The 17,910-nt window shown below is 48.6% G+C and overlaps 1 protein-coding gene across 1 annotated transcript in view; it reads right to left on the reverse strand.

The window, feature by feature from the left end:
• The window catches only part of NPHS1 (NPHS1 adhesion molecule, nephrin), a 201,363-nt gene that overhangs the window by 11,112 nt on the left and 172,341 nt on the right, over positions 1 to 17,910 (reverse strand). Inside the window, exons 26-27 of the mRNA XM_069201119.1 lie at positions 6,614 to 6,641; positions 4,226 to 4,349 (exon numbers count right to left, since the gene is read on the reverse strand). Coding sequence (XP_069057220.1) covers positions 4,226 to 4,349; positions 6,614 to 6,641 — 152 coding nt within the window. The remainder of the gene's footprint in view (positions 1 to 4,225; positions 4,350 to 6,613; positions 6,642 to 17,910) is intronic.

Below are 17,910 nucleotides of genomic sequence, written 5' to 3' on the forward strand. Positions count from 1 at the left end.
TGCCTAACTGTCTCACTGAGGCTCTGCTAACCAGAACCTCAGTGATTATGCTCTCTCTGCTTTCCAAATTGTCACTAACAGGCTAGTGACCAATTTCACCAATTCACATTGGCATACTGGTACACCCATATAATTCTCTTGTATATGGTACTGAGGTACCCAGGGTATTGGGGTTCCAGGAGATCCCTATGGGCTGCAGCATTTCTTTTGCCACCCATAGGGAGATCTGACAATTCTTACACAAGCCTGCCAGTGCAGCCTGAGTGAAATAACGTCCACGTTATTTCACAGCCATTTACCACTGCATTTAAGTAACTTATAAGTCACCTATATGTCTAACCTTCACCTGGTGAAGGTTGGGTGCAAAGTTACTTAGTGTGTGGGCACCCTGGCACTAGCCAAGGTGCCCCCACATTGTTCAGGGCAAATTCCCCGGAATTTGTGAGTGCGGGGACACCATTACACGCGTGCACTATACATAGGTCACTACCTATGTATGGCGTCACAGTGGTAACTCCGAACATGGCCATGTAACATGTCTAAGATCATGGAATTGTCACCCCAATGCCATTCTGGCATTGGGAAGACAATTCCATGATCCCCCGGGTCTCTAGCACAGAACCCGGGTACTGCCAAACTGCCTTTTCAGGGTTTGCACTGCAGCTGCTGCTGCTGCCAACCCCTCAGACAGGTTTCTGCCCCCCTGGGGTCCAGATAGCCCTGGCCCAGGAAGGCAGAACAAAGGATTTCCTCTGAGAGAGGGTGTGACACCCTCTCCCTTTGGAAATAGGTGTGAAGGCTGGAGAGGAGTAGCCTCCCCCAGCCTCTGGAAATGCTTTGATGGGCACAGATGCTGCCCATCTCCGCATAAGCCAGTCTACACCGGTTCAGGGATCCTCCAGCCCTGCTCTGGTGCGAAACCTGACAAAGGAAAGGGGAGTGACCACTCCCCTGACCTGCACCTCCCAGGGGAGGTGCCCAGAGCTCCTCCAGTGTGCCCCAGTCCTCTGCCATCTTGGATTCAGAGGTGTTGCTGGCACACTGGACTGCTCTGAGTGGCCAGTGCCAGCAGGTGACTCCTTCAGATAGGCTCTTACCTCTCTTAGTAGCCAATCCTCCTTCCTAGGTAGCCAAACCTCCTTTTCTGGCTATTTAGGGTCTCTGTTTTGGGAAATTCTTCAGATACCGAATGCAGAGCTCACCAGAGTTCCTCTGCATCTCCCTCTTCACCTTCTGCCAAAGGATCGACCGCTGACTGCTCAGGACGCCTGCAAAACCGCAACAAAGTAGCAAAGACGACTACTGCAACCTTGTATCGCTTCATCCTGCCAGCTTTCTGGCCTGTTTCATGGTGGTGCATGCTCTGGGGGTAGCCTGCCTCCTTCTTGCACCAGAAGCTCAGAAGAAATCTCCCGTGGGTCGACGGAATCTTCCCCCTGCAACCGCAGGCAACAAAAGACTGCATCACCGGTCCTCTGGGTCCCCTCTCAGCACGACGAGCGTGGTCCCTGGAACTCAGCAACTCTGTCCAAGTGACTCCCACAGTCCAGTGACTCTTCAGTCCAAGTTTGGTGGAGGTAAGTCCTTGCCTCCCCCGCTAGACTGCATTGCTGGGTACCGCATGATTTGCAGCTGCTCCGGCTCCTGTGCACTCTTCCAGGATTTCCTTTGTGCACAGCCAAGCCTGGGTCCCCGACACTCTAACCTGTAGTGCACAACCTTCTGAGTTGTCCTCCGGCGTCGTGGGACTCCCTTTTCTGACTTCGGGTGGACTCCGGTTCACTCCTCTTTTAAGTGCCTGTTCCGTTACTTCTGCGGGTGCTGCCTGCTTCTGTGAGGGCTTCCTGACTTGCTGGGTGCCCCCTCTGTTTCCTCATCCAAGTGGCGACATCCTGGTCCCTCCTGGGCCACAGCAGCATCCAAAAACCCTAACCGCGACCCTTGCAGCTAGCAAGGGTTGTTTGTGGTCTTTCACGTGGGAACACCTCTGCAAGCTTCTTCACGACGTGGTACATCCATCTTCCAAAGGGGAAGTTCCCAGTCCTCTTCGTTCTTGCAAAACACCAAGCTTCTTCCATCCGGTGGCAGCTTCCTTGCACCCTCAGCTGGCATTTCCTGGGCTCCTGCTCACTCTCGACACTGTCGCGACTCTTGGACTTGGTCCCCTTGTCTTACAGGTACTCAGGTCCGGAAATCCACTGTTGTTGCATTGCTGGTGTTGGTTTTCCTTGCAGAATCCCCCTATCATGACTTCTGTGCTCTCTGGGGGTTGTAGGTGCACTTTACACCTACCTTACAGGGTCTTGGGGTGGGCTATTTTTCTAACCCTCACTGTTTTCTTACAGTCCCAGCAACCCTCTACAAGCTCACATAGGTTTGGGGTCCATTCGTGATTCGCATTCCACTTTTGGAGTATATGGTTTGTGTTGCCCCTATACCTATGTGTTCCTATTGAATTCTATTGTAACTTTACACTGCTTGCATTACTTCCTTTTGCTATTACTGCATATTTTTGGTATTGTGTACATATATCTTGTGTATATTTGTCATCCTCATACTGTGGGTACTCACTGAGATACTTTTGGCATATTGTCATAAAAATAAAGTACCTTTATTTTTAATACATCTGTGTATTGTGTTTTCTTATGATATTGTGCATATGACACCAGTGGTATAGTAGGAGCTTTGCATGTCTCGTAGTTCAGCCTAAGCTGCTCTGCTATAGCTACCTTCTATCAGCCCAAGCTGCTAAAAACACCTCTTCTACACTAATAAGGGATAACTGGACCTGGCACAAGGTGTAAGTACCTCTGGTACCCACTACAAGCCAGGCCAGCCTCCTACTTTGGTTGTGCAGCAGTGGGATAAGTACTTGTAACTACTTACCACTTTGTCATTTTGTACTTTTCATAAGAGAAAAATATACAAAACAAGTTCAGTGTATGTACACCTAACCAAAAAGTTTTGCTTTTCTTCTCTTACACTATCTGCTAAGTGCTGAAAAGTACTTCTAAACTTTCTAAAAGTTTGAAAAAGTTTGAAAAAGTTTTTTTTCCTGTTCTTTAAAAAGTCCTGAAACTTTTTCTCTCTTCTATCTGTCTCTAAACCTCCTTGTATCATGTCTGATGTAGGTACTGCTCTTCAATTAGTCAACACAACTTATGACAATTTAAATTTCAAGAGCCTAAGGCAGTGGTTCCCAATCTGTGCGCCGCGGCTCGCTGGTGCGCCATCAAAACTAGCCAGGGGCGCCGCACACAGTTTGGGAACCACTGAGCTATTTATAGCCCTTGGGCCAGTTCGTACAAAATAAAACTACTCAGTTGTAGCAGCTCTTTTTTAATTTTGTCCTTGAGCGCCCTCTGGTGGTTAAACACAACTAAAGGGATTCTACATTTCACAATATTTAAACAGTTATGTTATAACTACATAAAAATGAGACCTGCCCATTTTACTAGGGTTACTGTCAACCAATATTTTCCCCTTACTAAAAAACCCTATGCATGCTGTAATTAAACAACTGTTACATTTTTTTTTTTTACAGTTATATATAGAATTACAATACCTTCATTGGCGTCATCCCAATTCTTTTCAGGGAGACAAATGGATGTACTCCCTAGGCCAGGCTTACATCCCCCACCCGCCAACAAAAAGTAACATAATGGGGAGCCGCAGCCAGTGGGCAATAGATCAAGGGAGCCGTGGGTCGAAAATGTTTGGGAACCACTGGCCTAAGGAGTCTCTGCATTGATAGAGGTTTAGTGGTAGGAAAGAACCCTTCTAGAGAATTTCTGTTTAACTTGCTTGGCCGTTAGGCCACAACCCTCTGGTGCCAGTTTATAAGCTAAAAATGCGGGCATCTGGTTTGACAATGGCCTCAGCTCCGACTGTCAAATCCAAAAACTTAGTGAGTCTTAATTCCTTTTATGGTAGACTCTATTGAAAATTCTTCCTTTTATCCACAAGGAGAAATGGGCCTCGGTTGTTGGTCCATTTACTCTCGCACAACTGGACTATAGGCATGTGGTTTACGTCAGGCTACAAGAGGACCAGCTGAGTGTCAGATCAAGTAGAACTTTTAAGAGTTCAAGGCTCTCTCTTTTCCAGTATCCCCTCCTCACTTCGCTGAGGGTGCATTTTGTAGGTGCTGGATCTCTCTATTTCCATCTTTTCTCTCTCTCATACTTTACCTAGTTCTCTTACTTTCCATTGACGTCCCTCTTACCTCCTGGTTGCTGTAGCTGTCATAGGTGCTGGAGCTGATCTCTGAGCCGCTGTCTATTAACAGGGTTTTCTTTGCCCCAATGTTGATGAGTTCTCCATACTCATTCAGGGCAACCTTTTGGGAGCTAAAAAAAGAACACACAATAATCAGAGATTGTGACTGTGGAGACCTTATTGAGATAAGCTGCATGGTCAGGATGCCTAGGGGATGCTACCCAACCCAGACTAACCCTTACATGGTGAAGTATGTGAAGTACTACGGAACAACCCACGGCAGGGCTTAATCCCCGTTCTCCTGCATTCTGCCACCCCCAAATCCAGTCGCTGCCATGCTCCCAACCTGGTCTCTTTATATGGATGTGTGCATGAAATTAACTACAGTGAGGTTCATACCTCCTGCCTGCATCCACACCCAGGGTTTGATCCTGACCGTGCTGATGGTAACACATCTAACTGTATTGTTGCCTCATGAAATGGTGCCATCCCAACTCTGCCCAACAACCTTGACAATCAGCCTATTGATTCAACTTTGCAGTACCAACTAAGCCATGCAAGCCCTATCACTGATAAGCCAACCTGAAATACCAGCTCACTCAGCATTCTTGCTCTCTCAATCCAGCCTTCCCCTCACCAACCAATTAAACTAACCGTATGATTGCTTAATACAACTTTGCAAGTGCCTCACCCTACAATGCCACAATTTTTAATGGCCCTGCCAACACAACTCTGTCACTGCATTTACCCAAGTGTGCAGCTTTCAGATGCTGCTCCACCTACTTAACTTACTCAAACACTGCTACCCTTCCATATCAATGCTGCGCCTAATTATGCACCTGCCTACATCCAAATGGAGCACAACAAAAAAGCCAGAGTTTCAACCAGCAACCACTAACTCACCACACTGATTTCAAACAACTCTTCCAATACTATGACGGTGCCACCCAGCCTAGCAAACCCTAACCTTGTCACTACAAATAAATACTATCCTAAAAAACCAACAAATAGAACGTGTCTTATTCAATACTGATGTCCCAATTAAACCTGAAATATGATGCCCCAGTGATTTAGTTAGGCCCCTTTTCATCACTGCTTAGGTATGGGAAAATATGGAAAAAGCTAAATAAGTTCCATAAAATAGGAGTAAGCAAGTCAAAGCCTTCCATGACCATTTCCTGCCATGAAGACTCACAAGTATTCTTGTAATGACTGACAGATCTTCTCCTTGAATGTTTGGCTGATTTCTCTCCTCTGTTTGCTCTTTCCAGATCATGACCCTTATAAATCCGAGTAACTGTTACGTCATTGAGTTCAAAATGTAACAATGGGGGATAATACTTAGTACCTCACCCAGCTCTTATAATGAAAATCATTTGAGCTTTAAACGTAATGGAGCAACTTTCCAATATTAGGTGTGGAATTTGGAAGACTTCCTCTCCAAAAATTTAACTGAAGCATTGGCTGCAACATCCATGCCACCTTTAACGTTTTATCTATTTCAAAAACAGCTAAGCTCAGATGTTTTTTCAATTTACCAAGCCTTGTCAACTTTGCTCACCTCTGTTACTCCTGCCACTACTTTAGCTACCACATACTAGATTTGTCCTAACCCACCAACCAGCACAGCCACTGCAGCAACCACTTGATTCGTTCTATCTCAGTCCAACTGGCTGCTAAGGTAGCTGAAAACAGTGCCCTACAACACCAAACTTTGCGACCTCAGCTTTCCCAACCTTGCCTCTGGCTGATTCCACCAACCCACCCACCACCCAACGCTGTGCAGTGCAGCGCCACTCCTGCACCCCACTTCAATGCCCAAAAGTCCCACACTTCCCTCAATCTGCCCACAAAAACCTGTCAATGCAACACTTGTTACAGATAGTCTTGTACTACAAGGCCTTCCTATGGCAGACCCCAGAGCTCAAAGTGCAGAGAACATAGGCATGTTCTCCTGTGAATGTGTATCTTAAGCTTCAAACACTTGGACCGCACACATAATGTTAAACCACAAATGACCTTTGCACAAAGTGACATACCTGACCCTTCAAAGAGCTCCTTAGTGCTCTTTAGAGCAATGGGAACCACCTCTGGCTCAGATACCCCTATAGATAAAAGCGGCCTTAGTAGGGCACAGTTGGACCCGGACTCTTCTGGAGATGGAGCTTAAAGGGCACTTAGTACTTTTCTCAATTGTTCTCTTGTGTCACTCACCTGCATACTCATTCACACATATAAAAGGCTCCTACATACTCTCCTCCTCATTAGTTGACTGTTGTTGATGCATGTGGGGACTTCAAGCACCAAACAAAAACACAGCTGGCAAATATTACTTACGAGTCCCACCTTTGCTGTTCCCCGTCCCTCACATATCTCTACATGGCTGAAGTCTTACCTCTCTGCTTTTGTCACTTCTTCACCTGCTGCAAGAAATAAACAGAAAAATAAAACTGGTTATTCCCAGCACTGTTAGCCTCTCTGCGCTGCCAGTGCTATACGAGCCCCACAGTGTGAACCCCCTCCCAGCAGTGTCCGGTACAGCAATACCCTTCGAGGACTACATGAACCTAGCACTGTAAGGCCCCACCTCATCCCCTGCAAGTGCCACACTAGTGTCACATGACTTCCAGGGAGGTCATCCTCCAGCAGTGCCCAGTCTAAACTAAAATACCCCAAAAGTATGAGAATCCTCCAGGAGGTCACTCCACAGTGTGAGAAGGTGACTATCCCCCATTAGCTCTATATCTAACATCACAACCTTCCATCTCGTTGACTGGGAAACCCATGGGTTCTAATTGAAAACCTGATACACATATTGGGGGTCATTCCGACCGCCGGGGCCGGGGATGCGGGAGCACCGCCAACAGGCTGGCGGTGCTCCTCAGGACATTCTGACCGCGGCGGTTCAGCCGCGGTCAGAACAGGAAAACCGGCGGTCTCCCGCCGGTTTTCCGCTGTCCTGCAGAATCCTCCATGGCGGCGCAGCTTGCTGCGCCGCAATGGGGATTCTGACACCCCATACCGCAATCCTGTTCCTGGCGGGTCGCCCGCCAGGAACAGGATGGCGGTATGGGGTGTTGTGGGGCCCCTGGGGGCCCCTGCATTGCCCATGCCAATGGCATGGGCACTGCAGGGGCCCCCGTAAGAGGGCCCCACTTTGTATTTCAGTGTCTGCTTTGCAGACACTGAAATACGCGACGGGTGCCACTGCACCCGTCGCACATACCCACTCCGCCGGCTCCATTCGGAGCCAGCTTCCTCGTGGGGAGGGGTTTCCCGCTGGGCTGGCGGGCGGCCTTCTGGCGGTCGCCCGCCAGCCCAGCGGGAAAGCCAGAATGGCCTCCGCGGTCTTTCGACCGCGGAGCGGCCATATGGCGGCTCCCTCCAGGCGGGCGGCGACCGCCGCCCGCGGGGGTCAGAATGACCCCCATTATGTCTAACAGGAGAAGAATAAAGTGGGAAAAGGTGCAATCTGAATCCATTGTCAACCAAATAGCTGATGTGTTGGCTTTACCGTCTTTGTCAGTCCTTAACCTCCAGAAACTATCAGACCATTCATTTGTCTGTTTTTGACAACATATTCTGAAGAGCTCTCTAGACCTATTGGCATTGATTGACCCACATATTTAAAAAACATGTGTGGTTTTATTGAGACTGTAGCTATGCAAAGCAATTGCTACTTATAGTTCGAAAAAACAATGATAGTGGCACAATTGTATATAGCAGAGCAAAGGACAAGCACCTACTAAAAACTAAAAAGATGGCATGGGAGCTTTGAAAATAGAAGGTGCTTCGGAAAGCTGCCATTGTAAAAGATGCTCAACCTATTGCCCAACAAATGGAACATCACTCTGCACACCAACAAGTTCTCATCCCTGAAGACTGTTAGCTTGCGCATTTTGCAGGCTGTACCTAGACTACACAGCACCCTCATAAAATGGTTTATACCTTGGACAGTCACAGGAGAGCCTTCAGAAGCTGGGTTGTTAAAATTAAATAAAACGTTTGCTGCTTTTAACAAACAAAAGAGGGACTAGTCCCCGGCCCGGACAAAGTAATGACTGATCTGCACAAATCAGTCCTTATTTTATGGGGCTGCAATATGTTTTTTTCTTTTTCATACAATATTAGGAGAGGCAGCACTAACGCCAACTTTTTTTCGGGCAGAGATAGTACAAATTCCTGCCAATTACTGCCGGATTAGCCTTCTCAATAATTTATAACAAGAACATTTCTTCTGTAATATTGTCTAGGCATGTGGGATGGCTCAACTCTAACTCAGTCCTATCTCTGAGCCAGACAGGCTTTAGGAAATAAGACAGGCACCATTGATAAAGTTTGCAGTAGGGGTGTGCGGAACTCATTTAGTTTCACTCCGTGAAATTCTGTGGAGTTATACGTGAAACCTCAGCGAGATTCCTTGGGTCCTCAAACAGGATGAAATCGGCATGTCGCGCTGTTCACTTTGGTTTTTAGCGCCAGGAGCTCGTTCCACCCTGAAAAATCAGCGCAAACTGCACTTCCTGGCGTGCCAGAGGGCGCTTCAGTTGATTTTGCTGCACCACAAGTAGATTTTCCACTCGAGTGGCAGCTTTCTGATCCTGAACGTTTGTGACCGTTCACATTGAGAAAATCTCACTGGGTGGCCTCGATGCTTGGTGTAAAGAAATGGCTCCCTGTTGCAGTTACCCCCCACTTTTTGCCTGATACTGATGCTGACTTGACTGAGAAGTGTGCTGGGACCCTGCTAACCAGGCCCCAGCACCAGTGTTCTTTCACCTAAAATGTACCATTGTTTCCACAATTGGCACAACCCTGGCACCTAGGTAAGTCCCTTGTAACTGGTACCCCTGGTAACAAGGGCCCTGATGCCAGGGAAGGTCTCTAAGGGCTGCAGCATGTCTTATGCCACCCTAGAGACCCCTCACTCAGCACAGACACACTGCTTACAAGCCTGTGTGTGCTGGTGAGAACAAAATGAGTAAGTCGACATGGCACTCCCCTCAGGGTGCCATGCCAGCCTCTCACTGCCTATGCAGTATAGGTAAGACACCCCTCTAGCAGGCCTTACAGCCCTAAGGCAGGGTGCACTATACCATAGGTGAGGGTACCAGTGCATGAGCACTGTGCCCCTACAGTGTCTAAGCAAAACCTTAGACATTGTAAGTGCAGGGTAGCCATAAGAGTATATGGTCTGGGAGTCTGTTTTACACGAACTCCACAGCACCATAATGGCTACACTGAAAACTGGGAAGTTTGGTATCAAACTTCTCAGCACAATAAATGCACACTGATGCCAGTGTACATTGTATTGCAAAATACACCCCAGAGGGCACCTTAGAGGTGCCCCCTGAAACTTAACCAACTAGCTGTGTAGGCTGACTGGTTCCAGCAGCCTGCCACACTAGAGACATGTTGCTGGCCCCATGGGGAGAGTGCCTTTGTCACTCTGAGGCCAGTAACAAAGCCTGCACTGGGTGGAGATGCTAACACCTCCCCCAGGCAGGAGCTGTGACACCTGGCGGTGAGCCTCAAAGGCTCACCCCTTTGTCACAGCCCAGCAGGGCACTCCAGCTTAGTGGAGTTGCCCGCCCCCTCCGGCCACGGCCCCCACTTTTGGCGGCAAGGCTGGAGGGAACAAAGAAAGCAACAAGGAGGAGTCACTGGCCAGTCAGGACAGCCCCTAAGGTGTCCTGAGCTGAAGTGACTCTAACTTTTAGAAATCCTCCATCTTGCAGATGGAGGATTCCCCCAATAGGGTTAGGATTGTGACCCCCTCCCCTTGGGAGGAGGCACAAAGAGGGTGTACCCACCCTCAGGGCTAGTAGCCATTGGCTACTAACCCCCCAGACCTAAACACGCCCTTAAATTTAGTATTTAAGGGCTACCCTGAACCCTAGAAAATTAGATTCCTGCAACTACAAGAAGAAGGACTGCCTAGCTGAAAACCCCTGCAGAGGAAGACCAGAAGACGACAACTGCCTTGGCTCCAGAAACTCACCGGCCTGTCTCCTGCCTTCCAAAGATCCTGCTCCAGCGACGCCTTCCAAAGGGACCAGCGACCTCGACATCCTCTGAGGACTGCCCCTGCTTCGAAAAGACAAGAAACTCCCGAGGACAGCGGACCTGCTCCAAGAAAGGCTGCAACTTTGTTTCCAGCAGCTTTGAAAGAACCCTGCAAGCTCCCCGCAAGAAGCGTGAGACTTGCAACACTGCACCCGGCGACCCCGACTCGGCTGGTGGAGATCCAACACCTCAGGAGGGACCCCAGGACTACTCTGATACTGTGAGTACCAAAACCTGTCCCCCCTGAGCCCCCACAGCGCCGCCTGCAGAGGGAATCCCGAGGCTTCCCCTGACCGCGACTCTTTGAACCTAAAGTCCCGACGCCTGGGAGAGACCCTGCACCCGCAGCCCCCAGGACCTGAAGGACCGGACTTTCACTGGAGGAGTGACCCCCAGGAGTCCCTCTCCCTTGCCCAAGTGGAGGTTTCCCCGAGGAATCCCCCCCTTGCCTGCCTGCAGCGCTGAAGAGATCCCGAGATCTCTCATAGACTAACATTGCGAACCCGACGCTTGTTTCTACACTGCACCCGGCCGCCCCCGCGCCGCTGAGGGTGAAATTTCTGTGTGGACTTGTGTCCCCCCGGTGCCCTACAAAACCCCCCTGGTCTGCCCTCCGAAGACGCGGGTACTTACCTGCAAGCAGACCGGAACCGGGGCACCCCCTTCTCTCCATTCTAGCCTATGTGTTTTGGGCACCACTTTGAACTCTGCACCTGACCGGCCCTGAGCTGCTGGTGTGGTGACTTTGGGGTTGCTCTGAACCCCCAACGGTGGGCTACCTTGGACCAAGAACTAAGCCCTGTAAGTGTCTTACTTACCTGGTTAACCTAACAAATACTTACCTCCCCTAGGAACTGTGAAAATTGCACTAAGTGTCCACTTTCAAAACAGCTATTTGTGAATAACTTGAAAAGTATACATGCAATTTTGGTGATTGGAAGTTCCTAAAGTACTTACCTGCAATACCTTTCGAATGAGATATTACATGTAGAATTTGAACCTGTGGTTCTTAAAATAAACTAAGAAAAGATATTTTTCTATATAAAAACCTATTGGCTGGATTTGTGTCTGAGTGTGTGTACCTCATTTATTGTCTATGTGTATGTACAACAAATGCTTAACACTACTCCTTGGATAAGCCTACTGCTCGACCACACTACCACAAAATAGAGCATTAGTATTATCTATTTTTACCACTATTTTACCTCTAAGGGGAACCCTTGGACTCTGTGCATGCTATTCCTTACTTTGAAATAGCACATACAGAGCCAACTTCCTACATTGGTGGATCAGCGGTGGGGTACAAGACTTTGCATTTGCTGGACTACTCAGCCAATACCTGATCACACGACAAATTCCAAAATTGTCATTAGAAATTGATTTTTGCAATTTGAAAAGTTTTCTAAATTCTTAAAAGTCCTGCTAGGGCCTTGTGTTAGATCCTGTTTAGCATTTCTTTTAGAGTTTAAAAGTTTGTAAAAGTTTGAATTAGAACCTAGAACTAGTTGTAGATTCTTAAAAAGTATTCCAACTTTTAGAAGCAAAATGTCTAGCACAGATGTGACTGTGGTGGAACTCGACACCACACCATACCTCCATCTTAAGATGAGGGAGCTAAGGTCACTCTGTAAAATAAAGAAAATAACAATGGGCCCCAAACCTACCAAAATACAGCTCCAGGAGCTTTTGGCAGAGTTTGAAAAGGCCAACCCCTCTGAGGGTGGCAACTCAGAGGAAGAGGATAGTGACTTGGAGGAAAATTCCCCCCTACCAGTCCTATCTAGGGAGAACAGGGTCCCTCAAACCCTGACTCCAAAAATAATAGTCAGAGATGCTGGTTCCCTCACAGGAGAGACCAACACCTCTGAAATCACTGAGGATAACTCCAGTGAAGATGACCCCCTGTTAGCCAGGATGGTCAAAAGATTGGCTTTGGAAAAGCAGCTCCTAGCCATAGAAAGGGAAAGAAAAGAGATGGGCCTAGGTCCCATCGATGGTGGCAGCAACTTAAATAGGGTCAGAGATTCTCCTGACATCCTAAAAATCCCCAAAGGGATTGTAACAAAATATGAAGATGGTGATGACATCACCAAATGGTTCACAGCTTTTGAGAGGGCTTGTGTAACCAGAAAAGTAAACAGATCTCACTGGGGTGCTCTCCTTTGGGAAATGTTCACTGGAAAGTGTAGGGATAGACTCCTCACACTCTCTGGAAAAGATGCAGAATCTTATGACCTCATGAAGGGTACCCTGATTGAGGGCTTTGGATTCTCCACTGAGGAGTATAGAATTAGATTCAGGGGGGCTCAAAAATCCTCGAGCCAGACCTGGGTTGATTTTGTAGACTACTCAGTAAAAACACTAGATGGTTGGTTAACTGGAAATGAAGTGTGTGACTATGTTGGGCTTTATAATTTGTTTATGAAAGAACACATTTTAAGTAACTGCTTCAATGAAAAGTTGCATCAGTATCTGGTAGACCTAGGTCCAATTTCTCCCCAAGAATTGGGAAAGAAGGCAGACCACTGGGTCAAGACTAGGGTAACCAAAACTTCCACTGGGGGTGACCAAAAGAAAGGGGTTACAAAAACTCCCCAGGAGAAAGTGGGTGACACTAGAAACAAAGAAAAAGAGTCCTCTGTAGGCCCCCAAAAACCAGAACAGGTGGGTGGGCCCCAAGACACAACCCAAAACAAAGGTGGGTACCAGGGTAAGAACTGGGATGCCACTAAGGCATGGTGCCACAACTGTAAACAGTCTGGGCACCACACCAAGGACACTTCTTGTCCCAAAAACAAACCCCAGAACAAAATTCCAGGGGTAACCAGTGTAGCCATGGGAGATGACTCCTCAGATGAGGAGGTCTTCCTAGCCTTCAACTGGAAACAGGGCCCAACAGGTGAGTTGGAGATTCCAGAGGGAAGTAGACACTTCCACCACCTACTGGTGAATGGAATCCCAACCACTGCCCTGAGAGACACTTGTGCCAGTCACACTATTGTGCATGACAGGCTGGTGCTCCCAAACCAGTACATCCCAGGTGAGACTGCCAGGGTAAGAGTTAGCCTAGACAGGGTCACTAAGAGGCCTGTGGCTTTAGTGCCCATAGAAGTGGGTGGCACTCTTAGCTGGAGAAGGGTAGTAGTCAGTACAGACCTCCCCCTTGATTGTCTCCTTGGAAATGACTACCCAGAGGTTAGTCAGAGCCCAAGAGAGGAACTGGTCCAGTGCCAGTCCTCTCCCAAGGATTCTGGAAATCCTGCCTCTGCAGTAAATGCAAGCAGGCCCCAGAAGAAGAAGAAAAGAAAACAGAGTAGGAGGGGTGGACAACCTTTAGCCAAGGTTACAGCAAGCCAGGGAGATTCTGCTCCAGTAGGGGAGAACTCCAAAAATGGCCCTGATAAAGTCCAACCTGACCCACAAGAAGTCCTGGCTAGTCAGGCAACTGTTAAACCTGAGTGGGTGGCTCCTCAGCTAACAGAAGGAAGAGTGGAAGAAGGGTGTTTACTACAAGATGTGGTAACCCCCCACTCCAATACAGCAGACAGGCAACCTGAACCCAAAGAAGCCTGTAACTTAGCCCCTTCCCTTTTAGGTGAAGAGCTAAAGGTGTGGTTCTGGGCACTGACAGCTGTCAGTGGCCTCTGCTGGGTGTTAGCCTTTATGGCTGCACTATCCTTAGCATGGTGGTCTGACCCCATGCCAAATAGCAAGTTAGGCCCCCTGACCCTATTGGTCATGGTGGGGTTACTCCAGCTCTGGGTAACCTCTCTGGGTAAGCTAGGGGTGACCCTGGCCAAGATAAGGTTAGCAGAGGTGGACACCTCTAAGACCAAAATAGAAAGAATGGGTGGAGACATTGAAGAGGCAGACAAGAGGCAATTCAGACTAGGTCCTATCACTGTGGAAGTGGGTCAGTTCCCCAAAGGGAATGACCTGAACAGAAGGATGTAAGGCAGAGTAGGCCCTGCAACTAACCAGCCTATTTCTCCTACTCTTCCTCGCCTGACAGACTAGGAAGACTCTCCCAGCTTGGGCTGAGTCTCCTGGCCTGTAGGCTGGGGGGGGCTTGTGTAAAGAAATGGCTCCCTGTTGCAGTTACCCCCCACTTTTTGCCTGATACTGATGCTGACTTGACTGAGAAGTGTGCTGGGACCCTGCTAACCAGGCCCCAGCACCAGTGTTCCTTCACCTAAAATGTACCATTGTATCCACAATTGGCACACCCTGGCATTCAGATAAGTCCCTTGTAACTGGTACTTCTAGTACCAAGGGCCCTGATGCCAAGAAAGGTCTCTAAGGGCTGCAGCATGTCTTATGCCACCCTAGAGACCCCTCACTCAGCACAGACACACTGCTTACAAGCCTGTGTGTGCTGGTGAGAACAAAATGAGTAAGTCGACATGGCACTCCCCTCAGGGTGCCATGCCAGCCTCTCACTGCCTATGCAGTATAGGTAAGACACCCCTCTAGCAGGCCTTACAGCCCTAAGGCAGGGTGCACTATACCATAGGTGAGGGTACCAGTGCATGAGCACTGTGCCCCTACAGTGTCTAAGCAAAACCTTAGACATTGTAAGTGCAGGGTAGCCATAAGAGTATATGGTCTGGGAGTCTGTTTTACACGAACTCCACAGCACCATAATGGCTACACTGAAAACTGGGAAGTTTGGTATCAAACTTCTCAGCACAATAAATGCACACTGATGCCAGTGTACATTGTATTGCAAAATACACCCCAGAGGGCACCTTAGAGGTGCCCCCTGAAACTTAACCAACTAGCTGTGTAGGCTGACTGGTTCCAGCAGCCTGCCACACTAGAGACATGTTGCTGGCCCCATGGGGAGAGTGCCTTTGTCACTCTGAGGCCAGTAACAAAGCCTGCACTGGGTGGAGATGCTAACACCTCCCCCAGGCAGGAGCTGTGACACCTGGCGGTGAGCCTCAAAGGCTCACCCCTTTGTCACAGCCCAGCAGGGCACTCCAGCTTAGTGGAGTTGCCCGCCCCCTCCGGCCACGGCCCCCACTTTTGGCGGCAAGGCTGGAGGGAACAAAGAAAGCAACAAGGAGGAGTCACTGGCCAGTCAGGACAGCCCCTAAGGTGTCCTGAGCTGAAGTGACTCTAACTTTTAGAAATCCTCCATCTTGCAGATGGAGGATTCCCCCAATAGGGTTAGGATTGTGACCCCCTCCCCTTGGGAGGAGGCACAAAGAGGGTGTACCCACCCTCAGGGCTAGTAGCCATTGGCTACTAACCCCCCAGACCTAAACACGCCCTTAAATTTAGTATTTAAGGGCTACCCTGAACCCTAGAAAATTAGATTCCTGCAACTACAAGAAGAAGGACTGCCTAGCTGAAAACCCCTGCAGAGGAAGACCAGAAGACGACAACTGCCTTGGCTCCAGAAACTCACCGGCCTGTCTCCTGCCTTCCAAAGATCCTGCTCCAGCGACGCCTTCCAAAGGGACCAGCGACCTCGACATCCTCTGAGGACTGCCCCTGCTTCGAAAAGACAAGAAACTCCCGAGGACAGCGGACCTGCTCCAAGAAAGGCTGCAACTTTGTTTCCAGCAGCTTTGAAAGAACCCTGCAAGCTCCCCGCAAGAAGCGTGAGACTTGCAACACTGCACCCGGCGACCCCGACTCGGCTGGTGGAGATCCAACACCTCAGGAGGGACCCCAGGACTACTCTGATACTGTGAGTACCAAAACCTGTCCCCCCTGAGCCCCCACAGCGCCGCCTGCAGAGGGAATCCCGAGGCTTCCCCTGACCGCGACTCTTTGAACCTAAAGTCCCGACGCCTGGGAGAGACCCTGCACCCGCAGCCCCCAGGACCTGAAGGACCGGACTTTCACTGGAGGAGTGACCCCCAGGAGTCCCTCTCCCTTGCCCAAGTGGAGGTTTCCCCGAGGAATCCCCCCCTTGCCTGCCTGCAGCGCTGAAGAGATCCCGAGATCTCTCATAGACTAACATTGCGAACCCGACGCTTGTTTCTACACTGCACCCGGCCGCCCCCGCGCCGCTGAGGGTGAAATTTCTGTGTGGACTTGTGTCCCCCCCGGTGCCCTACAAAACCCCCCTGGTCTGCCCTCCGAAGACGCGGGTACTTACCTGCAAGCAGACCGGAACCGGGGCACCCCCTTCTCTCCATTCTAGCCTATGTGTTTTGGGCACCACTTTGAACTCTGCACCTGACCGGCCCTGAGCTGCTGGTGTGGTGACTTTGGGGTTGCTCTGAACCCCCAACGGTGGGCTACCTTGGACCAAGAACTAAGCCCTGTAAGTGTCTTACTTACCTGGTTAACCTAACAAATACTTACCTCCCCTAGGAACTGTGAAAATTGCACTAAGTGTCCACTTTCAAAACAGCTATTTGTGAATAACTTGAAAAGTATACATGCAATTTTGGTGATTGGAAGTTCCTAAAGTACTTACCTGCAATACCTTTCGAATGAGATATTACATGTAGAATTTGAACCTGTGGTTCTTAAAATAAACTAAGAAAAGATATTTTTCTATATAAAAACCTATTGGCTGGATTTGTCTCTGAGTGTGTGTACCTCATTTATTGTCTATGTGTATGTACAACAAATGCTTAACACTACTCCTTGGATAAGCCTACTGCTCGACCACACTACCACAAAATAGAGCATTAGTATTATCTATTTTTACCACTATTTTACCTCTAAGGGGAACCCTTGGACTCTGTGCATGCTATTCCTTACTTTGAAATAGCACATACAGAGCCAACTTCCTACACTTGGTGACGTCAGTTCTCACTTGCGCTCACCAACTTACCATTGGTGAGGCACATGCAAGGAACGTCAAAATTCCACCATCTCCACCAGCAGAGTGGAATTTATCGCCCACTTATAGTTTTCTGACTCCATTTAATTTTGGAACATCTTGCCTAACTATAGAGAGTTCCTTTATAGATTGTATTCATGGACCTTTGCTCTGCATTTGGCAATATCCACAGGCAACCACTATGGAACTCCCTCCGGAAGATTGGTATTCACTCGATTTACTAAACATCCTGATTCATTTGTGTAGGAAATTGGGTTCCTGGTTGAGTGAGGTGAAGTCCTACTCAGGCAGCAAATTTAATTCATGACGGAGTAAAACACAAGCAAACCCCAAATTAACCTCTACTTAACTCTCTTTGTAGCTTGGCACAAAAGCTGTGAGGCTTAACTTAGAGGCAGTGTGTAAAATATTTATGCAGCACACAAACAGGAATGACGTGAAAACACAACAAAAGAAAAATCCCACACCAATTGAGAAAAACAGAGTAAAATTTCATAAACAGCGAAAATTGAGGAACTGCAGGCTGCGATGAAAGGTCCTGCATCGAGGATACCTTGCACAGCGGCATGTCTGATGCGGAGCTGTGAGGAGATGCATCGGGCTGCGATGGTTCTGCCCAAAATACTACAGTTGGTAAAAATACCTCCTTCCACTCTATGAGGGTGTACACCTTTTGGAGGAACCTTGGAATACTGGATTGAGCCACATCCTCCCAGTGCCTGAAGATTAGGATCCTAAGGGCCATATTTATACTTTTTGACGCAAAACTGCGCTAACGCAGTTTTGCGTCAAAAAAATTAGCGCCGGCTAACGCCATT

This window comes from Pleurodeles waltl, chromosome 7 (assembly GCF_031143425.1).
Source record: "Pleurodeles waltl isolate 20211129_DDA chromosome 7, aPleWal1.hap1.20221129, whole genome shotgun sequence".
NCBI classification, from domain to species: domain Eukaryota; kingdom Metazoa; phylum Chordata; class Amphibia; order Caudata; family Salamandridae; genus Pleurodeles; species Pleurodeles waltl.